This window comes from Schistocerca gregaria, chromosome 1 (genome assembly GCF_023897955.1).
Source record: "Schistocerca gregaria isolate iqSchGreg1 chromosome 1, iqSchGreg1.2, whole genome shotgun sequence".
In the NCBI taxonomy this organism is placed as follows: Eukaryota; Metazoa; Arthropoda; class Insecta; order Orthoptera; family Acrididae; genus Schistocerca; species Schistocerca gregaria.
In genome coordinates, this window is record NC_064920.1 from 369,462,124 (window position 1) to 369,487,157 (window position 25,034).

General features: G+C 42.2%; 1 protein-coding gene across 2 annotated transcripts in view; it reads left to right on the forward strand.

The window, feature by feature from the left end:
• LOC126346926 (sestrin homolog) overlaps nucleotides 1-24,832 on the forward strand; it is a 515,339-nt gene extending 490,507 nt beyond the window's left edge. Inside the window, exons 1-8 of one of the 2 annotated variants that reach the window (XM_050002229.1) lie at nucleotides 17,359-18,099; nucleotides 20,757-20,927; nucleotides 21,114-21,296; nucleotides 21,850-22,087; nucleotides 22,220-22,509; nucleotides 22,611-22,801; nucleotides 22,911-23,055; nucleotides 23,172-24,832. In XM_050002229.1, coding sequence (XP_049858186.1) covers nucleotides 18,079-18,099; nucleotides 20,757-20,927; nucleotides 21,114-21,296; nucleotides 21,850-22,087; nucleotides 22,220-22,509; nucleotides 22,611-22,801; nucleotides 22,911-23,055; nucleotides 23,172-23,258 — 1,326 coding nt within the window. In that variant the 5' untranslated portion in view covers nucleotides 17,359-18,078 and the 3' untranslated portion in view covers nucleotides 23,259-24,832. Of the gene's footprint in view, nucleotides 1-17,358; nucleotides 18,100-20,756; nucleotides 20,928-21,113; nucleotides 21,297-21,849; nucleotides 22,088-22,219; nucleotides 22,510-22,610; nucleotides 22,802-22,910; nucleotides 23,056-23,171 lie in introns of those variants that run through there. The other variant, XM_050002228.1, reaches the window with a different exon arrangement.
• The last annotated feature ends 202 nt before the right edge of the window (nucleotides 24,833-25,034 follow it).

The following is a 25,034-nucleotide window of genomic DNA, read 5'->3' on the forward strand; positions in this document are numbered from 1 at the left end:
AGTATTTGATTGTATTACAGTATCTGAAATCTCAGATTGGGTGATGATTGAAAACACCTTTAGATATCTGACTAAAAATAGTGTGAAGATTTCAGGCGACAGTTGTTTTCAGGAATATACAGAATGTTTCCGTAAGAGCGTGCAAAAATTTAACAGGACATAGAGGATTCTCCACTGAACAATTTGAGGTAGGAAACCTGGGGTCGGAGAAGCCAGCTTAAAGAGATGATAGGAATAAAATGACGTTACTGTGTACCTTTTTATTTGCATTAGTTGTAGTCAACTTCAAATACCACCGTTGACACAATGAACGTACCATTTGTACTCTATCTTACAAAACGTGCTGAAACTGACGGCCATCAACCTCAGTGCACGCGTGACATGGGCAAACAAGGTCCTGACGCACCATGACAAATACCCTTGGTGTGTTTCGAATCACATCACAGGCAGCTACAATTCTGGCAACTAATTCTATCTCCCTACCCACTGGGGTCTCATACACAAGTGACTTTAGGAATCCCCGAAGGAACTAATCGAGAGGATTCAGGTCAGGTGACCTCGTAGGTCATGGAATAGGACCTCCCCTTCCAATTCAGAGACCAGGAAATATTGTACCGGTTCTGCCCCATCGTATTGTACTGTACGTCTTCGAATAGCACTGAGTGACGAAGGGCTCTGTCGTTGATTCATAGCACGTTCTGTCATGGGACAATGTAAATTCGATACAACAGAGCCACCTTACGGACACGTAAAGTAAACAAAACGTACGTCACGACTTCTTGGTAATCAAGCTTATCCCTGCAGGAAATAAAAAATGTACTTGTAAATAAACAGCACAGTACGTGTAAACTGGTACGCAAGTTCACTTCCATACCTCCTTAAGCTGGCTTCTCCGATCCCAAACTCCCTACCTCAAATTGTTCGCAGGAGCATTCCCCATACCCTGTAACTTTTTTCCCGTGTTTACGGAAACACCCTGTATGTATCTGAAGAGCTTTTTAGAGACTAAGCGTGATTCTGATGATTGGAAGTATAAACACTCCGTGGAAGAAAGGTTGATTTACTTTCTTAAGGAAACCGAAAATTCTGATCGCAAAAGCCAACTGCTAAAATTATGCATGTATTCGTTTTCTATTTACGCACAAAACAAACATTGTGGAAAGAGTATTTTCCCTGATGTTCGCCCAGTAGACTGATGAACGAAGTAGACTGCTACCAGGAACTACGCCAGTTCAACTACAAGCTGACTTTCATGGGGTTCTGTAAATACGTAAAAGGGAAAAAAAGACTTGGTGAAAAGGGTGAAGTCTTCCGAAAAATATGGTGGACCAACTACTTCTGCCGCAACAAGTTTCATGTAATTGTGCTCTAAATAAAAAGTAATTATATTAAATAAATTTTTACTTTATTTCAACTCCCCCATCTCAGAGAGTCCTGACGAGGTCCCAGCCAGATATGACAACCCTACATATTGGGATAACGTTTTGCGCGTTATTACAACACGATCTTTGCTGGAACATATTTTTCCCCAAAATAACAGAACAAACAGATTGACTTCTGAGCACTAATTTGACTAGAAAGACAGTCTCAAGTACTACAACGAATCTTGCGACTAGTTGCAGTGCATTGTCAATACCTACAGTTGCGGGATTTTTGACTGTTACTTTGCTGTCAGTCTTTCTACGATATATATACAAGAGAGTGCTCTCAATGTCAGTGCGCTATTTTCGTGGCGTATTAGCACGTGACTGTTCTGCGACCTCGAACTGTGTTCGTAGGCTGTGGTAAGTTTCAGCTGGTCCACAAACGAAGCGACAGTGTCCGAACAGTTTACTATAGACTTGGTCTTGCACACCACCGGAAGGCAAAGAAGCCAGAACTCGGCACGGCCTCGCAGAAAGCGACATGCATGAACGTTTCCAACAGTGCGAGCAACGAATGCAAATTTGTATCCCACTTGGTGTCGACCTCCAGTAACTCAGTATACACTGACAGGTAAAAAAAAAAAAAAAAAAAAATCACACTACCGAGCAGGAGTTGTGCGACATAAACGGAAGTTGGTGGGCGTATTTCTACATCTGAAATATGACGTCTGGTCAGATTTCGCACCAGTCGCACTATGAGGTTGAAAATCAGGTTTGCTTTAAATACACGTTGTAACGGTCGTGAGCGTTAGTGACCTAAAAGAGTGGACATGGTGAACTGATGTTAGTCAAGAATGCTTTTAAGGCGACAAAGACGCTATTATCATTACCCAACTGAGTGTGAACGAGGTCCTTTAATAGGGCTACGAGAAGATGGGTGTTCTTCCTGGGAGTCAGCAAAAAGACGTGGCAGAAATTTAGCAACTGTGCACGAGCACTGACAGCGATGCGCACGAGAATGTACAGTCACAAAAGATAGGCCAAGGACGGCCACGAAGCACTACCAAGAGGGAAGACCGTCGTGTTCGGAGTATAGCTTTGTGGCACCGTACTGGGGAGATAATGACAGTGGCACATAAAGTGCCCTCCGCCACACACCGTTGGGTGGCTTGCGGAGTATAAATGTAGATGTAGATGTAGATGTACTGCATCTGCAAAAGCAATTTCAGCAGCAGTTAGCACCATACTGACATAACGAACTGTTACAAATGGGTTACTTCAAGGAGAGCTCCGAGTTAGAAGTCCTGCAGCGTGCACTCCACTGACCGACCCCCAACCCCTACAATTTGCGACTTCAGTGGTGTCAAACGAGCGCTCATTGGGGGGCAGGGTGGAAGTCTGTTGTGTTTTCTGGCGAGAGCTGGTTCTACTTCGATGCCAGTGATGGCTGTGTCTTGTTTAGAAGGAAGCCAGTTGGGGGTCTGCGAACACCCCTCTGGATGCTAGACACACTGGACCTACAATAGGAGTTATGGTCTGGGGTGCGATTTCGTATGACAGCAGGAGCACTCCCTCGGTTATCCTATGCATCCTCATCACAAATTCTTACGTCAATCTGGTGATTCGACCTGTTGTGCTGCTATTTATGAACAGCATTCCGTAGAGTGTTTTCCAGCAGGATAATATCGAGCACATACCGCGGTCGTAACCCAACAGGCTCTACAGATCGTCGCCTTGGCCTGCTCGATCGTCAGATCTGTCTCCTATCGGGCACATATGGAACATCATCGGACGGCAACTCCAGCGTCATCCACAACCGCTGGTCGGGGTGGCCGAGCGGTTCTAGGCGCTACAGTCTGGAACCGCGCGATCGCTACGGTCGTAGGTTCGAATCCTGCCTCGGGCACGGAGGTGTGTGATGTACTTAGGTTAGTTAGGTTTAAGTAATTCTAAGTTCTAGGGACTGATGACCTTAGAAGTTAAGTCCCATAGTGCTCAGAGCCATTTGAATCATTTTTTCATCCACAACCAGCATTGAGCAACCAAGTGGAACAGGCCTGGCACTCCGTTCAAAAAACTGACATACAGAACCTGTAGAAAGAATGCAAGCACGTTTGCATGTTTGCATTCAACATTCTGGCGGGTGCACCGGTTAATAATGTACCAGTACTTCACATTTGCAATGGCTAATCTCACCCTTACATTAATCTGATATTTTGCAATTTTAATCACTTAAATATGTTACCTAACAACTGTATTCTCGAACTTTCATTACTGTATATTAATTATTTTTTGATGTTGCGATTTTTCCCTGTTAGTATATTTAGGAAATGCAGTGGAGCCTCGATTACACTGTCCTCATTAATCCAAATTACCGGCTCATCCGGCCCCTGATATTTTCACTTTTTTTAGTACATTAACTGTGCAGTATTTGGTACACCGGAATTAGGGCATCAATCGGCGGCCACAATCCTGTAATCAACCCTCACAATACCAAGGTGGGGAGGGGGGGATGGTTGGTTGGTTGGGGGAAGAGACCAAACAGCGAGGTCATCGGTCTCATCGGATCAGGGAAGGAAGTCGGCCGTGCCCTTTCAAAGGAACCATCCCAGCATTTGCCTGGAGCGATTTAGGGAAATCACGGAAAACCTAACTCAGGATGGCCGGACGTGGGATTGAACCGTTGTCCTCCCGAATGCGAGTCCAGTGTGCTACCACTGCGCCACCTCGCTCGATGGGGGGGGGGGGGGGGGGGGGGGGGGCGCCGGCCGTGGTGGCCGAGCGGTTCTAGGCGTTCCAGTCCAGGACCACGTTGGTGCTACAGTCGCAGGTTCGAATCCTGCCTCGGGCATGGATGTGTGTGATGTCCTTAGGTGTAAGTAGTTCTAGGGAACTGATGACCTCAGATGTTGAGTCCCATAGTGCTCAGAGCCATTTGAACCATTTTTGAGGTGAACTTTGTCAACCTTGTGAAAATATTGTAACCTGATCATGTACTTCATATTTTAAAATTCTGGAAAAAGTGTATTGTTTTTAATGATTCCGTATACCAGATTTCTTAATAGTTTTGAATTTTTCAGCGAAACATAATCCAAAAATTTAAGTCTTAGTAGAGAATGTGACTTTTTGTAACAATGTCGCATTCCTGCATACAAGTTGAGGACTCTTGCTATACATCAGTATATCTTTAAAATGTGTTTTGTGAATAAAAGTCAACGGCAGTTAACGAAATCTGTATTTCTTTTTTAAATTGTAGTGGTCATAAAGATCCCTCCTGTCTGTGTACACCCTGCGAAAAATGGGTTGATATTGCTAAAATTGTGCTAAAAGATAAATTCAGTTTCTGAACCCTATTTATACACCAGTACCTACTTAAAAGGAATGTTTTGTGAATAAAAGTCAACGGCAGTTAACGAAATCTGTATTTCTTTTTTAAATTGTAGTGGTCATAAAGATCAACCGACATTTTTCTAACACTATTTTTGTGGTGGGCATAAGGCATCCCCCCCCCCCCCCCCATTGTTAGTACACGTTATGTAAAATGCGTAGGTATTGCTAGGACAAATACGGTGAACCACCACACACGGATTCTTGCACGGTGACGGTTAAAACGCTAACACTAGGTTGTGCACTTGCGTGTTACCCCCTGTCTTTGCGAGTGTTAAATGACATCAAAGAGAAAAGAAAGTCGCAGTGACCAAAAACAACAAGTTGTATGCACTTTGGCTAGCTATCTGTGATTCACCGGCGCCGTTTTTGCACACTGAATAAAGTAACAGGTGAATATGTCGATCTTTCAGACCTCGTTCCAAAGAAACTTTTTCCTGATTACGTCAGTGTGAATAAGTCACTGTATTTTTCATTATCCGGTCATAAAGCTCGAAAATACGGTACAATCTGCGTGATTACGTGAAAGTAAATATAACGCTTTTATGGCATTTAACGTACACCATTTATTTTTTGTTTAATTTCTGGATTATTCGTATTTTCGATAATCCGGATATCCTGCGGTCCCACCTAATCCAAATGAACGAGGCTCCACTACTTTCACATGTGAACCATCAGAATGGTATCTTACGTGCCAGATGCCGTACACAACAAATTGCAAGGAGTTGGATAAATTGCTCGTCCACTGGCAGTGCGTTACTTAAACAAATTGAAATTTGTCTCAGCGCGAAGACGTAGTTTAACGTAATCAAACTAGGGGAGGAATACTGAGCGTTTTGCTGATTCTTTAAATTATATTTTTCAGCCTCTGATCACACAGATGGTTAACCGGTTTAGAGTTTTAATCAAATCATTTTCAAAAAAGGAATTATGAAACATAATAACTTGTCAAAGTTCCCGCCTCGTGTGTTGTCAGTGACTTGCACGACATGATCTTCAAGTCAGCAATATTCTTTTTCTGGAAGACTTAATGACATATTTTGTCTACTGTCTTTGTAGCGTTGTGTTATGCCCTGTGTATTTCCGAATCAATTTCATCATTTAAAAAAATGGCTCTGAGCACTATGGGACTTAACATCTATGGTCATCAGTCCCCTAGAACTACTTAAACCTAACTAACCTAAGGACAACACACAACACCCAGCCATCACGAGGCAGAGAAAATCCCTGATCCCGCCAGGAATCGAACCCGGGAACCTGGGCGCGGGAAGCGAGAACGCTACCGCACGACCACGAGATGCGGGCAATTTTATCATCAGTGTCTTTTGTTGTTTTATAACAAAAATGAAACTGTGTCTTCGAAATCTACACTATCCTATCAGAAGCATCCGCACACCTCTATGTAACGCGGAATTGACAACGCGACGTCACGATAGGCAGACCCTCCAGTTTAAAAGAAGACGGAGAGCATTGCATTGCCAGTCTTCTGTCCTAGAGCAATACATTTAGACGTCTCATTAAAAGTGATTCTAGGAGATTTCCAGTTGTCATAAAAGCAAAGTGTGGACATATTAATGGCCAGTAAACCGCAGCTTGTGGTCTTGCGGTAGCGTTCTCGCTTCCCGCGCACGGGGTTCCGGGTTCGATCTCTGGGGGTCAGGGATTTTCTTTGCCCCGTGATGACTGGATGTTGTGTGTTCTTCATCATCATTTCATCATCATTGACTCGCAAGTCACCGAAGTGGCGTCAACTAAAAAGGACTTGGAATACGGCGGCCGAACATCCCCAGATGGGGCCTCCCGGCCAACAATGCCATACGATCATTTCATTTCAATGTCGAGTAATAGGTATCCAGGCACTTTTGACCAGGCAGCGTAGAGTGTCATAATAATATGCTGTAAATGTAGTACTCGTAATTTATTATTAAGTTTCCCATTTGTTTCATTGTCTCGGTTTCCCAAGATTAGGCATTATGGTTACCATGAAAAAAGTAGTGTTTCTCCCCTTCCCTTCCCCCCTAAAATAATGAAGCAAGCAGATCGACCTCAGAACACCGTGTTGACTTGCAAGCTATTAAAAGAGATCTGTGACTGGTTGATGCGGTTTTGTTTTTCATTAGTTTACCTTTGACGACTTATTGCGGAACGTATTCAAGTCATCTGTTTAAGGGGCCTGCCCACGTTCAGTATTTATTGACAATACTAGTTTGTCAAATCTTCAGTAGACTGAAGCGACCTCACGCCATTAGTAGTATTTACTAAGATCGTCAGCTGACAACGCGGGTTTACAAGGCTAAGATGTCGGAACATCCAAAAGAGAGCGTTTGTTGCAGTCATATTACCTATAGCTCGCAAGCAGCAGAAGACAGCGAAAAAGTGGAAATAGGTTCGACGATGCGTTGAAAAAAAAAAGCGCCTTAGAGATTTCATACTTTTTCTGATGAGTGATACACCGTACCGGTACAAGAAGATATTAATGTTGAAAAGAGGTAAAACACGGAAGCAGATACGTTAATGAGGGAGGCAATCGCAGTCAACGAGAGATTAGGACTACCTTTGAGACTTCTGGCAACATAAAGATCATTCGGATGCTCGAAGACTAGTTCTATAATATCAGCAAACAAAGCTACTAAAATTCTAAGGAAATCTGTGAATCAATTATATCTGCCTCGCAAGGATATGTCCAGGCAACTGGCGTAAAATATTTTCTTATGTTTTGTAATAATTTGGCGACATTGAAATGTATTTCGCAGACCTGTTACTAATTATTGCAGATATATGATGTATTTTTTTTTAGCGGAAGCGTTTTTCCAAGCTGCTATGTAATTCATCAACCTACACTAGTAAGCATATCCTAAAGCAAGCAGTGTCATAGAGAATTCTCTCTTAATCATCCTAAAGTGGTATATGCAATAAACACCTTCGCATAGGTTTATTATAGTTGTTTTATGTTAAAAGAAAACTTTAAAAAAAATTTGAATCTGAGATGCGATCCGAAAAAAGACGAATTGACAACAACCAGCGCACACTAAGTCCATGTGGCTGATATGTAAAGCTGTCAACATCTGAATGGAGAATATTGTCACGCCGTCAATAGTTGGCCTCACAGATGCAATATGTATTGACAACACTGAGAATATCTTGAAAGCCATCAATACTGCTTTTTCATATTTCTAGTACTGACAATACATTAATATGCATCCTCAGACAGTCAGTATATTGACGGTTGACAATATTATTGAACGTGTAAGGGCCTCTTTATGACTTGCTAACCAAGAAGCCGACTCCGATTATAATTCTCTCCACGTGAACTGAGTCTGAAAGAAGAAAGTAAATGTCAAAAAATGTTCGCACACTAATAGGTGTTTTAGAAGAGGCTGATGAGGTTAATTGAGGTGGGGCTGGGAGAGGATGTCAATTCTTATTCTACCCGCAGACAGCCTAGTTTGAATTCACGTAGAGCTTCATGTGGCTTCCACAGAGTTTCTCCTCGGTTAATTTAGCGAAGTGAGGGTTTGTTTCTTCAGCAAGACCATGGACCGATTAGTTCCCTAAGCTGTATGTATTTGAAGTAGCTCTCACGTCTCAGTGACATAGATGTCGACATATCGCTAGACGAAAAAGGAAATCGTCTTGCTGGCCTAATGGTGGAATAGAAACAGTAGTACGTTCCTGGAAACCATTATTCGTGGATTCTTACTGTTATAGGTGATTCAACTGTTCGATTTTGAGTCTCAGCTTCGGCTATCATCAACGCAGGAATATGGTAGGAGTTTTTGTCTCATAAGACAATTGTCTCCGTTTACCTAAGAAGATTATCGACAATCCTCTTTGCAGGTACACTTTCATGAACGAGTCACGTTCCTGAAGTAAATATGTCAAAGAGTCTAATTTCGATTATTCGTTTTCCCTCGACGAGACGTGCATGACAAGTTAAGTAGACAATTTCTTGGCCTGGAAGTATGTTCTATTTTTTAGGTAAAAAAGGCACTAATGTTTGGACGTAGGTTTTAATGCGCATTTAATTTGTGCGACATCATTCGAGTGAATAAATACCATTCCTGAAAAGCCATTGCGCAATGTGTGCAAGACATCCACCTATGGCTGCCGAAGCCTGTACGCGGGACTGAAAACGTTTTCCATCCACATATTACTTTACGTGCGAGTACAAGCGGAAGTGATGATAGCCAGCTATTGTTTTACCCTTTTCGGGACAATCAAAAAAAAGAATCGCAGAATATACTGGCCATAGCCTTCCGCCTTTCTTGGCGCTGGTCCATATGCTCGCAGCAACTGCTTTCAATGCTGTTTCGTTTTCTGGCGTGGAGAAGCCACATCTCAACCAGAGCAACAACTCGCCGCATTCTTTTACAATATCCTAAAATTGCCGAGAAATTTGTTATCGCGTTTGGTTTGGACCAACATCTGATCTGTAAGGCACTCATCTCACGCGAAGCGTCCTTACAGTTAACTCTACCACCATACGGTGCACTTTCTTGAGGTTTCCATCCGTGGTTGTACTCCAGTGGCCATCAAAATTGCTACACCAAGAAGAAATGCAGGCGATAAACGGGTATTCATCGGACAAATGTATTATACTAGAACTGACATGTGATTACATTTTCACGCAATTTGGGTGCATAGATCCTGAGAAATCAGTACCCAGACCAACCAACTCTGGCCGTAATAACGGCCTTGATACGCCTGGGCATTGAGTCAAACAGAGCTTGAATGGCGCGTACAGGTACAGCTGCCCATGCAGCTTCAACACGATTCCACAGTTCCTCAAGAGCAGTGACTGGCGTATAGTGACGAGCCAGTTGCTCGGCCACCATTGACCAGACGTTTTCAATTGGTGAGAGATCCGGAGAATGTTCTGGCCAGGGCATCAGTCGAACATTTTCTGCATCCAGGAAGGCCTGTACAGGACCTGCAACATGAGGTCGTGCATTATTCTGCTGAAATGCAGGGATTCGCAGGGATCGAATGAAGGGTAGAGCCACGGGTCGTGGCACATCTGAAATGTAACGTACACTGTTCAAACTGCCATCAATGAGAACAAGAGGTGACACGGATGCGACCATCATGATGCTGTAAACAGAACCTGGATTCATCCGAAAAAATGACATTTTGCCAATCGTGCACCCAGGTTCGTCGTTGAGTACACCATCGCAGGCGCTCCTGTCTGTGACGCAGCGTCAAGGGTAACCGCAGCCATGGTCTCCGAGCTGATAGCCCATGCTGCTGCAAACGTCGTCGAACTGTTCGTGCAGATGGTTATTGCCTTGCAAACGTCCCCATCTGTTGACTCAGGGATCGAGACGTGGCTGCACGATCCGTTACAGCCATGCGGATAAAATGCCTGTCATCTCGACTGCTAGTGGTACGAGGCCGTTGGAATCCAGCACGGCGTTCCGTATTAGCCTCCTGAACCCACCGATTCCATATTCTGGATCTCGACCAACGCGAGCGCCAATGTCGCGATACGATAAACTGCAATCGCGGTAGGCTGCAGTCCGACCTTTATCAAAGTCGGAAACGTGATGGTACGCATTTCTCCTCCTTACACGAGGCATCAAACAACGTGTCACCAGGCAACGTCGGTCAACTGCTGTTTGTGTATGAGAAATCGGTTGGAAACTTTCCTCATGTCAGCACGCTGTAGGTGTCGCCACCGGCGCCAACCTTGTGTGAATGGTGTGAAAAGCTAATCATTTGCATATCAGAGCATCTTCTTCCTGCCGGTTAAATTTCGCGACTGTAGCACGTCATCTTCGTGGTGTAGTAATTTTAATGGCCAGTAGTGTAATTTCACAGGAGGCACTGTTTGCCTCAGGAACAGAGTAACAGGCAGTTATAAACAGCGGAGGGCGTGGAAGGCGCAGCTGCGCTTTGTCCAAGTGCAGCAGTGAAACGCGGCAAGAACTTGCCAGAGTCGGCGTTAATTTTTTCTCCTCGCTAGAGGAGCTGCTGTGATCCCCTAACGGCTCCATTACGCTAACAGATAACAGCGTAACGGCAACAGGCGCGTAAACACTAATTAGTGCTGTCGGGAAACAATGATGTGGATGATATCATGCCGTGACCAGTTATGGCAGGAGACATTGCGTAGTTACTGTTATAGCGTTTCCTCAGTCTGACTTTGGCTTGCCACATACGGTGGACTAGTATCTTCCTTCACTTTTGTACCCCGTAATTTACGGTGTAAGCTGTGTAAATGTGTAACAGAGGGCTGCAAAGTCACCATTCTGTCCCAGCTGATTTCCCGTATAGCGACTGTAGTCGTTAGTTTGATGAGACTTGGCTGGTCCCCTGCTCAAGTGCTCTAATATGGCAGCAGTACCAAGTTTTGGCCTTGAAAGCACGAGAGCTTGTGGAGCACCCCAGAACACCATTAAAATACGAGGGTCACTTCAAAAGAAATGCACACTATTTTTGTAAAAGCACAGTTTTCATTCTGCATGTGTGAAAGTTTTACAGTGTGTAGCTACATCCTTCCCGCTTGTTTTCAAACTTAGTTCAACCTGTTCCCGTGAGTGGCGCCGTCACAGCATGGCTTCAAGGTGGCTGCTGCACTGGACGTTCGTCAGAAGCTACGTGCTGTCACAGAATTCCTGTGCTGTGAAAACGAGAAAGTGGGAAACATCCATAAGAGGTTCAAAAAGGTATATGGAGATGCTGCTTTCGATCGCAGTACAGTTAGTCGGTGGGTAAGCAGGTTACGTGATGAAAGCGGGCACCGCAATATTGAGGATCGTCCTCGCAGCGGCAGGCCTCATACTGCACACACTCCAGACAATGTGCAGAGAGTTAACGAATTGGTGACTGCTGACAGACGCATCACAGTGAACGAATTGTCACGCTACGTTGGGATAGGGGAAGGAAGTGTTTGCAGAATACTGAAAGTGTTGGCGTTAAAAAATGTTTGTGCCAGGTGGGTTCCCAGGATGTTGACAGTGGCTCACAAAGAAATAAGAAAAACGGTATGCAGCGAACTTTTGGAATAGTACGAGAATGGCGAAGATGAATTTATGGGAAGAACAGTGACAGGTGATGAAACATGGCTCCATCATTTTTAAACAGAAACGAAGAGGCAATCAGTGGAGTGACACATGCAAATTCACCCAAGAAAAAAATTCAAAACCACTCCTTCTGTTGGAAAAGTTATGGCTACGGTGTTTTTCGATTCCGAAGAGCTCTTGCTTGTGAACACCATGCCAAGTGGAACAACCATAAATTCTGATGCGTATATGACGACACTGAAAAAACTTCAAGCTCGACTGAGTCATGTTCGACCACATCGGCAAAAGCACGATGTTTTGCTGTTGCACGACAATGCACGGCCACATGTCAGTCAAAAAACCATGGAAGCGATCACAAAACTCGGATGGACAACACTGAAACACCCGCCTTACAGTCTTGACCTGGCTCCCTGTGACCATCATCTCTCTAGGAAACTGAAAAACTCTCTTCGTGGAACATGGTTTGATGATGGTAACCCCCTTGTGCACACTGCCAAACAGTGGCTCCAACAGGTTGATCCAGAATTTTACCGTGCGGGTATACAGGCGCTGGTTCCAAGATGGAGTGAGGCAGTTGAGAGGGATGGAAATTATGTGGAGAAGTGAACATATTGTTCCTAAAGGATGTATCTACACACTAAAACTTTCAAACATGTAGATAAAAGATGGATTTAAAAAAAATGCATTTATTTTGGAATGACCCTCGTAGTCATATATTATGGCTGCAGGTGGCATAGCATTCAAATTATCTCGTTTAGTGTTGAGACCATTGTCCCTCGAAATCATGTCGTCTCAGCTTCACCATTCCATTATAGTCGCCGCACTTCTGATGGTTCCCACTTGGACAAGCTCAGTGTTGCACTGTCTCTTATGTTTTGGACATATTTGTAACTGAGAATCTGCCGTCTTGCCCAAGGTGTCGTCCGGCAAAGAACAGACTAGGCGTCGTCCGGCAAAGAATAGACTAGGCGCTTCGCCCCTCTCTCTTCAGTCATGCACGAGACGTGTAGCTAACAACGCAGCTGCTGTCCCATTAGGTACCCTTAAGTAATGGCTGCTTTAGCTCTTCGAAACACCAATTTCTGACTCAACTCGACCACATTATCTGTTGTGAAATACTGAAATTCTGAACTACTTGTGGACAATGTTTGAATTATACAACATGTTTCTGGACTACAGTAACCCGCTATGAAGTTCTATAAAACAAGGTAACGCGAATCATTACTTCGCATTACTATTTTACTGACCCGCGTGTAAATATATCTACGTTGCCCTATAATATTACATACCTTAAAGTTAATACTCCTTTAGGCGCCGTCAGAGTCGGATGCAAGCAGCAAACATGCGTCCTCAAACACACAAAACTCGCCGTTGTATATCTGATGTTGGTGCATAACATATAAGGTAGAAATTGGAGATAGAATCTGTCTAGTGTGTGTATGTGCCTGCGGTATAAGGCTGGCGCATAAGAAGAGTACAACAGATTCGAGAGTACTAATGACATACAAACAGAATTTATCGTCGCCAGTTCGATATCGTGGGGGCGAAATATTTTGAGCATTAATTTCTCTGAAGCAGATGAAGTAGCGTCAATCCATAACTGAATGTAACATCGAGATTACTTTTCAGTGTTAAGGTGCTCGCTACATATTTAAACCTAGCAGTCTGGTTCAGATTCCATCAAGATGTACTTTAAGAGGCTGTTTCCTGTGAGATGAGCCTGTCACCATAAATTCAGCCTCGTTGATGCTTGCTTTGACACAAAATCTTCGACAAGACTCATAAAATGTAGAAACGAGACAGTATACAAAACTATCCAGCCCCCCGTCCCCCTTCTCTCTCTCTCTCTCTCTCTCTCTCTCTCTCTCTCTCTCCCTCCCTCTCTCCTATTTCGTATTCTGTTCACTAATAATGTGATAGGGCGAAACGAGTGGCTACATCCTTTTTCATAGATCTGATTCTTTCTAATTTTACTGACGTTGTTGTCACTTTTATTGTGTTGGGTTGTTAAAATTAAAGTGCATCTACTTACAGAAGAAAACTGTGGGCTGTAATTATGGCGTGGCAGTGAAACTTGGTATACTGGGAAAAAGTAGTTCCAATTTTGACCACCAGGTGCAAATATGGCGCTGTGAATGGGAGAAAGTAATGTAGAAATGTTTACATATGTAATGGAATAGGAACGGTATCTTCATAAGAAACGGTAAACACGAGGAAGGCATAAAAATGTTTCCATATGTAATGGAATAGGAACGGTATCTGGATAGGAAAGGGTAAATTAGCGACGAAGGCATAATGTTGATTTTATTATTAACCACCGCTTACACAATCTAGTGCGTTTCACCGCAAAATACGACTTGATTTTTAGATCTCGTGTGCTGATACCTATCGATATTGCTGTTCCTGATCACAAAGTATAACAACAAATTAGGGGTTTGTGGGGAGCGGGGGAGGGTATTTCTGGTATAGTGTGTTCCAGTATGAAGCAGATTCAGAAAGATGTAGGGTGCAGTAGTTACTTGGAGATGAAGAAGCTTGCACAGCATAGCGTAGCATGGAGAGCTGCATCAAACGAGTCTCTAGTACCCCTCAGACACAAACGTCACGCCGTGACTCGTGAAATAAAGATATAAAAGAAGATGCTAAATCGATCGAAACCGATGTATATGGCGAAATTTACAATGATCTGTTTACAGTACTATGCTGACATTTGGTGAAGCGATATAGATTAAAAAACGAAAAATTAGAATATGAATGGCCAAACGGCAGTATGACCTTGCTCCTCGCGAGTATAATTACTTCTCAGTCGGCGCGTGGAAGTGACAGCTAAAAATACTAGAAATGATATTAAATTAGCCGTTACTGTTTTTGGTTTCTATTATCTGTATTGTCAGCAGACAGTTATTACAGCGACCACAAATGATTTGGCTACGATATAAATGATGTTTGTTGTTAGCTTGGCTTGATTTGCGGAAATTGTGTGCTGGAGTAGTACGCTGTATTATGATCTTCGCTCTGTGTCATTGCTGAATTTCTATTTGTATCGTAATACCTATGTCACATTTCGTTCCAGTTTCTATTCGACTTACGTCATGTTTCGTGATGTGTTATTTCTGGAAATTTGTGCATTCCTGTCCTAATCTTCTACAAAGACAAAACATAACTGGTGAATATTCAAGGTTAAAAGATTGCTAGGTGCCAGGCAACAAACTTAGTATTTCGTCTTCTGTGTCTGATTTGTCATGAATATTCAAGGTTAAACGATTGCTAGGTGCCAGGCAACAAACTTAGTATTTCGTCTTCTTTGTCTTACTACTTTTTCTAGTAGTCGTTTCGTTTCGTGCATGCCGGGTTGTTTTATAACCTGGAGCTATTGGTTCCTCTTTAACGGGAGCGAGTTGGTTATCTGAAAAAGGCATGGGATCCACCTCTGAAGCACTAATATTCAAGCCAATCTACTCGTCGATTGCCACTTTTCTTAGCGTACTACACAAATACTTTACTGGTGCCTGGATTTAAAGTGATTTTGGCATCTGACGCGTGAAGTAATCCTGGTACGCATTTTCAGTGTCAACAGTTTTTAACAGACAAACGTTAAATGGTTGCTCTTGTTACCTAATATTTGAAAACTGTTTCCTATTGTAGTACAAAAATCCATCAAGTCGCAAACTGAATCCAAGAACAATCCGTGAAATTAAATACGAACCAATGAATTTGTTGTTTGACATTTAAGTACTAGCCGCATACAAAATGACATATTTTTACACTATAAGGTCGACAAACACATAAAACCAATACAACTGGCTCACGCAGCACACAGGAATCTCTCTAATGTGACACTCAGCAGGACGGAACACATCCGCAGCGACAGTGTAAGAGATTACACCTCGTATAAACTCTAATGTAGCTGCTCCGCTTTGGAACCGACGTTTGAAACCAAAAACACTGACGGAAACGTATTGAGAGAGGCGGGTTCCCAAACTGGCAACGCGGGCGACAGCAGCGCCTCTGGCGACCGAACGAGGCATGACGACAAGTCCAGACCTGCAGATCAACTCATTTCGTGAACAACGAAACGCATCTATGAGAGCTGTTCCGTACAGGAAGAACCTGTACTCATTGCGGAAATTGGTCGTGATGTAGCTACTAACTTCTCATTAATTTATCGTAACAAACCAATTGTTATTAAATTATTTAAGACTTTTTTAATAGAACTTCTCCAACATTAGTTTTGCCGCCTTCTGTGGACATTTTCGCTTCTTCTGACAATGATATAACCCCCCACCCCAACACGCGCGAGTGACGTAAAATGATTGTGAGTAAAGTAAATGTACTGCTTTATGATTTTTTTTATTACAGCATATAATTGTTTCGGGTCTGCGAATACAACCATAAACATTTCTGTTGTGATGGAATGTTAAGCATAAAATGCGTTGATGCAAGGGCACTCGCGTTGCTATCATTCAGGTAACAGCTGAAACATTTAAGAAATTTTAACTATCGTGCTCAGACAGCCTGAAAAAGAAAGCAAGGTGCGATTGTAAAGGTTCAGCGTCCCGCCGCAGGACATCATTAATACTCATTCTTCTTTATTTAGGCTTTCGCTAAATTACTTACTGATAAGGCCACTGTCGACAATTTTCACAACACCTGATTCGGCTAACTGGAGCATGAAGGCCAGCAAATACATCTCCAGAAACACCTATGTGTTAGCAGTGCTGGAAATCGTAAGTAAAACGAAAGATACATCATTTTATGGAACTTATGCTACAGAAGTTGCTTCTAACCTAAAAAACCCGACAAAATGTAATATATCAACAGATTATATCTAGCAGATAATACGCTTATTGTATATATAAAAAAGAAACATGTATTTCAGGCCACTGATGATGCTTCCCAAATAAATGAAGCGAAACGCATATGGCAACAAACTGCCTTCATTTAGTTGCATAGACGGCACATACCTCCACGAATTTCCATATCCTTGTCAAACTAAGCCAAGTCTGTAAACGAATTGTTTTTCCTATGGAATTGTAGCATCATGACAGGTCCAATATGTTTGCAAAATTTATACATAGATGTACAAAACTGTTACTAGTACTAGAGGCAGAGTCGCTTCCGCATCTTGACAGCGTGCATCGCATCGTCTGTGGAAGAAGACTGCCGTAAGATTTCTCTCTGTGTGGGCTAAACTTGGAAAAACCGCTGGATTAGATTCGCCGCAAGAGGTAACTGTTGCTAGCAAGCTCAAGAACATGAACGACAATTCTCTCCAGTTCGAAACGGGTCTACAGCTGGTCCAGTAACATTCTATTATACGACCGAAAGTCATTTACAGGGAACCGAAAAGTTCAGGCCACTATTTGCTGACGATTTATTTCAAGATATTACTTTATGGTCAGTTAGTACAATAACGAAACCCAAAGCAATAACACCTTTGGCAGTGGTCACTACCTTTAAAAATAACACAGAACAGAAGTCATATTAGTAACAGGAAAAAAATCGTTAATTTTCCGAACTACCAAATCATTGGCGCAGACATAATCCTTCCACTGGATATGATACTATTGCTTAATGTCGCGTGATTTTTTTTTTTTTTACATTATTCCCCTACACTTCGAGGCGCAAGTGCGTTGACGCTATCTACCGGTGTGAAGTTCCGGCCGGAGTGCTGCTGTTGTCCATCGAAGACGACGCTGCCTCCCTGTGGTAGAAAAACGTGCCATGTTTGAAGCGCCACGCCTGCCCCCAACCGCCAGTTCTTTGTTCTAGCCCGGACGTAGCCTCAGGGAAGCGCTCCACCCTGCCGGGGGAGAGAGTTTGCTGCTCCTCCCTCACGTAGAATGCGCGTCGTTTGTAGGGGGCGTTCGAACTTCCTCCTTTTTTTTCCTACCCCAGTATTATGAATATTGATCGAATCCGCTAACCACCCGTTGCTGGAAGACAAGCGCTGTCCACAACTGCTGCGCTCTGCGACCTGTCACAGCCTGCAGCTGATCGCGCTATGTGCCGGAGGTTTGTTGCTATGTGGGCTGATGTAACCAGCTGTTTGGTTGCCTCACGAACCAATGGGAGACCGGCTTCCCCCACCCGGGCCGTCCCCCCCACCTCGCATGAGCCAGCAGAGCCTCAGTTGTAAGCTGCTGCGGACGCGTTCGGTCAGTCGGGGTCGGGAGCTGGCTGCGGTGACATGAGTGAGTGGAGTGAGGTGCAGTGTTAGCTTTCTTAAAAACAGGCGCTCGGCCACCACCATTCCCGTCGTCAGCGATACCGCAGAGGCTTCGGCCCTCACACCTGCGGCCGACATGGGACAGATAGGCCACGATGTAAGTAACGAAATCTTACTATTCTGTCTAAAACAATCCTCGTTTCGAAGAGCTTCGCAACGGCCATTGTGTGACGAGTTGTGCTGAAACCAACCGTGTGCGGCAAAACTGAAAAATTTCTTGACGCAATTTTAAGTTCCCCTCAACAGCTAAACTGTTTTATGCTCTCTCTTCCCTCGAAACTTCATTTGCTTCCAAAACTGCTTCTCTCATGGACACAATAGTGCTGCCGGTATTTCGTAATTTTGTTAGTTCAGAAAAAGGAGATGCTTAACTCTGATCATATGTGCCCTACAAATTTCACATCAAGTCCACGAAACTACATTCTGTTAAATAACGGGGCACTCTACCAGCCCCTCTTTAGTATTCCTAAAGCCGACTAGTCAAGAAACGTCAGATGTCTGGCCATCCTTTCAATAGTACGTCTTTACCGAATTGTAAAGAGAGCCTTCATTGTAGCCAGTTTCCATCGTTTTGTTGAATTCAGTCGATCGTCGTATGTTCCAAATAAATGAATGATACTCAGCTGTTCATTGTAAGTTATGATGTAACGAATATTTGGTGAGATGTGTATACTTTCTTGATAGGGCTTAACTTACAGCTAGCGTAGAAGTTCAAGTCTGTAACTGCAGGAAATATTATATATTGGAACAGAAATAATAGGCTTTGTTTATTCTGAAACGCTAGTCTGTAGAATTAGATCTGTTTGCAGCAGAATGATTGTTTTAAATGTTAAGTGTTGCACACAGACGGGAGATGTCCGGTAATTTTCATGTTACTTGTCAGAATCCACTTTCTATTAACAGATTCGTGAAAAAGTAAATTTTATAACTGATAAAAAGATCTAGGTTGTTTCAGTATGCCTCCCAGGTTTGAATAAGGTTGTAATCCTGCCAGTCCGTTGCTTTCTTCAGCGGATATTTTAGCTACGGCCCAAGCTTTATTACGGTACGCCGGATGATTTGAAGCCTTCGCTCTTTGCCGGAACATTCTGTGAACCGTATTTTCAAACATTATGCAACGAATGGTGATTCAGCATATCATTGTAAAAGCACGTATTTGCATGATTCCAATTAAGTCACTATATTCAGAATTACTGTTATTGAATATGTGAGGTTGTTTAGTTAAACTGTGACACGTTGTCAGTCTGGGCAGAGGTCGCTAGTGATAACCTGCACCTAATCTGAATAGATGGACTACTGCCGTCTCCCACGACAATGGGCTCGCATCTTATCAGCGGCAGCTCCACCAGTGCCAGCGGCCTGCCAATTAGGACAGCACGGCCCGTGGACGGCCTCGCAGCTGACCGCTCGTCAGCTGAAGCACCGGCCGGCAAGCGCGGAAGTGGAACTTCTGGCGAAATGCACTACTCGCCTCCGGCCGCGAGCATTCGACGATACCGGGAATGTGGGAAAATGTCCGTTTTTCTCGGATGATAGGACGTTGTCATACGCTTGCGGGAAGCTGTATCTTCCTTGCTTTGCCGTATCAGTTGTATCATGATTTTAACTCCTTGCCTAGAGGCTGAAGTACCTATTCGGAAATAATGCTTAGACCGAGCAGGCATTACTAGAATGCCGTTAGGTTGGTTACTAGTCTTATCACTAGTTATCTGGAATATGTCGCGAAAGCTGGAAAACCGATTTCTTAGTGAGACCGAGGACCGGTAAACTAACCATGAATAGCGCCCTATATAATTGAAATCTGACGCAGGTATATACATCTCGTTATCCAATTATTCGCCTGTTATTGCCGTATCATTGAAATACCACATCGTATTAATGCCTAAGGCTGGAATTGGAGGAAACACTTGAATGTGACAGGACCGTAGTAGTGGAAGTGAACTGATAACTGACAAAACTGAGAAATTTAATGTGAAATAGCTGTAGCCCGTAATTATTAAGAGCAAATCCTGTGGAAATTTCTACAGTAGGGTCCTATTCCTTGTTGCAGCAGTGACATATAAAAATCCAAGAATAACAAAAACAAGTAAAGCAGTTAAGATTGTTCATTGTGATAATTGTCCACAGAATGTGACCATCAACGAGCAGAAAGGAATGGAAAACTACATAATTATTTGATAGGTACAAGGCAATAAGAAATTGTTACATCATTCAATACTGACCAACATTTTCTGTTTGTAAATTTCATTAGTGATTGCAGTTCCTGCACCAATTAACAATGAGCAGTAACAGTGAATCGTTAATTGGTCTTGCATTGAACTTAAAAAGCAGCCATAGATACTAGCAAGTTTGTGATAAAACAGCAGAGTGATACCCCACTATAATATAGCACTTTCTGTGCACAGTATTGGAACTGATAGAATGTATACTTAACATGACAAGACTCCCCTGCTTAGATCTTCAGCAGACAGCCATTATCCAGAATGTTAACTCATTTATAAAGAAAATACCAAACTTTCATGAGATTGCTGCATTTTTCCTGTGAATTATCTTCAACTAAGTTATATTTCGAAGAATGTTTACTTCAATCATTTTCTGTTTACTCTGCATTCCTGGTGCTGCTGTCATAAACATCGTTTAACAACATTTTGCCATTGTAACCACAGTTTAAAATGCAGTTAAAATAGCCTTGCATATAAAATTATGTTATTAAACTTTGCATAAACACTTATTTGCTTTTTCATTCTGTTACAGACGCATGCACTATTCATTGATGCCTTTCTGCAGAACAATCGGCTAGATCACGTGACACAGGTGATGGGCTACCACCCGACTTACCTGGACATCTTCCTGCGGACGCAGAACTTCATCCTTCGTGGGGATGGGCCACTGCCATACGACTATAGGCATTTCATAGCCATTATGGTAAGCTGTTTTGAAAGTATTGTCCACTTAAAGATAATACTAAAATGTGAAAGTACATCCTTGACATAGCCATACTGCCCGTTGTTTAATTAGTCTTGGTACATGAGGCTTATCGGTTGATTGGTATCATATGCTGCAATGAAAATTGTGAACTTGTGGTCATGGGCTGTAATTGTTTTTCTGCAGGCTGCTGGTCGCCACCAGTGCAGCTATCTCATCAATCTGCAGAAGCAAGAGTTTCTGCTGCAGGGCGGTGATCAGAATTGGCTGAAGGGATTATCAAAAATCCCTCAGAAACTGCGTGACCTGTATGATATCAATAAAATCCTGGCCCACAGGCCATGGCTGCTCAACAAACATCATATTGAGGTATGCCAAAAACAAAATATACCAATCAATAGTTCATTCCGAGAAATTTATTTATCATATTAATAATTGTTACTATTTCTTGTTTAAAGTGTTGGTCATTACGTGTGTGTGAAAAGTGTAGCTTTTGGAATTGAAGGTTTCATTAATGAAACAAATTGCCCTTAAATATTTCCTTTGAGTTTGCACAATTTCATGTAGTTTTGACACTTCTGAAGGTTTCTTCAGTGTTTCTCAGGGATATAATTTAAATGACCTAAAGTACCAGTTTGTGATAACAGCAGAAAGTTTAGAATTGTAATGAGTAGTGAAATTTTTACTCTAAGGGATTTTCAGCCACTCTAATTTGTGATATGATAATAACATTATATATCATTAAGAAGAAATAAGATCATTTTCTGTTGTAACATGAAAGACTTTTAAATGCCTGACTTCTACGTATTGTACACCGTTACTTGTGACAGTATACTCGAGAGAAATTGGTACACATACTGTTCACTATTATTTAACTTTTCCACTATGATTGCACAATTTGATTTGACTTTTCCTTTTCCAGAGACTGACAAAGGGCAAAGACAGTTGGTCCTTAGCAGAGGTGGTTCATGCCATTGTTCTTCTGGCACACTTCCACTCACTCTCTAGCTTTGTGTTTGGCTGTGGTGTGAATGAAGAGTTGGATCATGAGGGTAGTCATCAGACAGCCAACAGTGCTGGTGAGGATGACATTCCTCTCAGTTCCTCACCTCGCACTGCAACCAATACGTCAGGACCAGCAGCTGCATCGGACAGGGATGGTGAGTGTCGAGTCAGTTTCATATATTTTGACACTTTCTAATTGTAAGAAACGTAGCTAGAAATAGTTTTTATGTACCGAAACTATAGGCGTCCTTGTGTACACTGACTTACTGTGTCTTTGACTTTCACAGATCAGTGGCACAGGCCTGTCCCTGTTGCTTCGCCAGTCGACCAAGAGGTGGGCGTGGACACGCTAATGCAGCGTATGAAAAGTCTGTCTGAGCGTGCTGAGGAATTTTCTCAGGAAGAGAAGACTAAGCGCTTTGAGCATGTTGAAAGTCAAAGTGCTGAACTCTCTCCTGCTACAGAGCCTCAGACACAACTGAAAGCAGACATTGGTCATTTTGTGGAGGATCCAACTTACCTGTACCAGGACTTCGCCCGTCGAGGGGAAGTTTCCATTCCTACATTTAGGGTACAGGTGAGTACACGTGTTGGAAAATAAATGCTGCATATTATGTGGTCATCATTTATCACTCCATTGCTATTTCAGTCAGCATACTAATTTATTTTTGCTTACAGGATTACTCGTGGGATGACCACGGTTATTCACTAGTCAACCGTTTGTACAATGATGTAGGAAACCTTTTGGATGAGAAATTTAAGACTGCATATAATCTCACTTATTACACTATGGGTTGCCGTCAAGATGTGGATACATCTCGCTTCCGTCGTGCCATTTGGAATTACATTCAGTGTATGTTTGGCATAAGGTAAATACCTTTCATTATCAGTCTCTATTATTATAGAATTTTGCTGCAGTGTGATCCCTGCTCCATCTATTAGTGACATGGTACCTTACTTTCAACTATTTTGTTGTAGGCATGATGATTACGATTATGGTGAAGTAAATCAGCTCTTAGAGCGAAATCTCAAGGCTTTCATCAAGCTGGCGTGTTGTTTCCCGGAGAGAGTAACAAAGAAAGACTATGATAAAGTACTGAGAGAATTCAAGCACAGTGAAAAGGTCAGTTAATACACGCTGTATATTTTGTGTTTGCATGAGATGTAAAGTGCCAGTCTTAATTACTCTATAGTATAAATGACTTGGGCATGGAATGATGTTTGAATTTCAAATTACAGGTGCACGTGAATTTGATGGTACTGGAAGCTCGCATGCAGGCGGAGCTCTTATATGCACTTCGTGCTGTGATGCAGTATATGACGTAGGCTCTCTTAAAGTCTGCAGTGACCAAAGACAGGTGTGTGATAAAAATGCGTGTGACTTGTGCAGGACCGAATTAAATTTTGTTCAGTATCTGTTACTGTACATTCGAAAATACCTTTGAATTTGCATTTGAGATAACCATTCAGATACCTACGCTGGCCACAGTGGTTTCTACATATGTCTTTCTGTATTTCAAATATGAAACAACTGATGTATCACACTGATGGAGTATTGTATCCCACCCTGCAGCACAACCCTTCCTTACTACACCAAGTTTTGCACAGCACAAACATATAAATGAATGACTGTGATCTGTTTCTAGATGAAATATGTTAGCTCTACATGTAGGTTTGTAACAAGAGTCCAATCTTCTCACATTTACTCAACAGCAGCTTTTGAGGTGGAAAGTACCATTTGATTAATAGTACGAATATAATAAATTTTTTGCAATGTGAAAATATTATTAGTGTTTTAGCCATTAGATCTCTGTAGTTTTAAGTGCTTAATCATGAACATTAGCTTTCTGACCTCATGATGTAACAATTAAAATCAGTTGCTTGACTCTAACATGGCTAAAATACTCAGATCCAAGTATCTTATTGTACTTAGAAGCTGCATTTAGCAAAAAAAGTACCGAGCAGGTTGGACTCATTTTAATTGTGAGAATATATTTCGAATTTGTAAGCCCAAGCTCAGAGGAGCTCATTTATTGAATATTGTTAAATTGGCATATTTACACACCAGAAGAACAGATTTTAAAAATTGTAAAACAAATAATTATATTTGCTTCAGTGAAGCTTTATGTGTGAATAGTCACAAGTTAGACTAGTTTTATGTTATTGTTGATATGTGAAGATTTTGAATGATTTAATGTGCTTTTTATGCCCATTGTGCACTGAGAATATAACAGCATTTTAATGTGATTGTTAATGTTGAGATGTTCATTCTCATTTGCTGTAATGGTCACAGTTGCGCTCAATCCTAAAGAAATTGTTTTGAATAACAGCCCACCTGATGCATTATGCACCTTGGATCTCTTAACTGGTATTTTGTTACCTGACTTTACGGATTGTGCAAGGGAAACCAAATATTCTCTCTCTCTCTCTCTCTCTCTCTCTCTCTCTCTCTCTCTCTCTCTCTCTCTCTCTCTCTCTCTCTCACACACACACACACACACACACACACACACACACACTTACCTACCTTTCAGCAACTATTGTATTACTCCCAGTAGCAGAACATATTGTACAAGCCACTAACTTAACTTTCCTCTCTAAACCCAAAAGAAGTTTGTTTCTTCCTTGCACATTCCATGATAGTTTTTAAAGTTAATGGTTTTTATCAGATATTGTGTTGTTGAATTGAAACGTTCTCAAGGTCTACAACTGGCTATTTGATTTGTAGATTTGTGATAGAGGTTCTTTCTTGTCTGCATTCTGGTCAGTCAGTTAACATCTCTGTGTACTTGCAGGCTCTCTACTCATAGCATGATCACAGTATTATGGTAATAATTATTGTAATTCATCTGCAACACGAGACTTCAATTACAGTGAATATAAAGAAAATGTGTTTTTAATCTGACTGTCTACCTTTTTTCTGAACCATATTTACCACACTACAATAAGCACTGTGATACTATTGAAAGTATAGATTATCATACATTAGATGTCCCCTTTTTATGGGAATCAGAATTGCACACAAGTAAGAAAAATGCAAACAGTTGATCAAATAGTGTTATTTCTCATTTCATTTGACACTCCGAAGATACCGATTCTTCG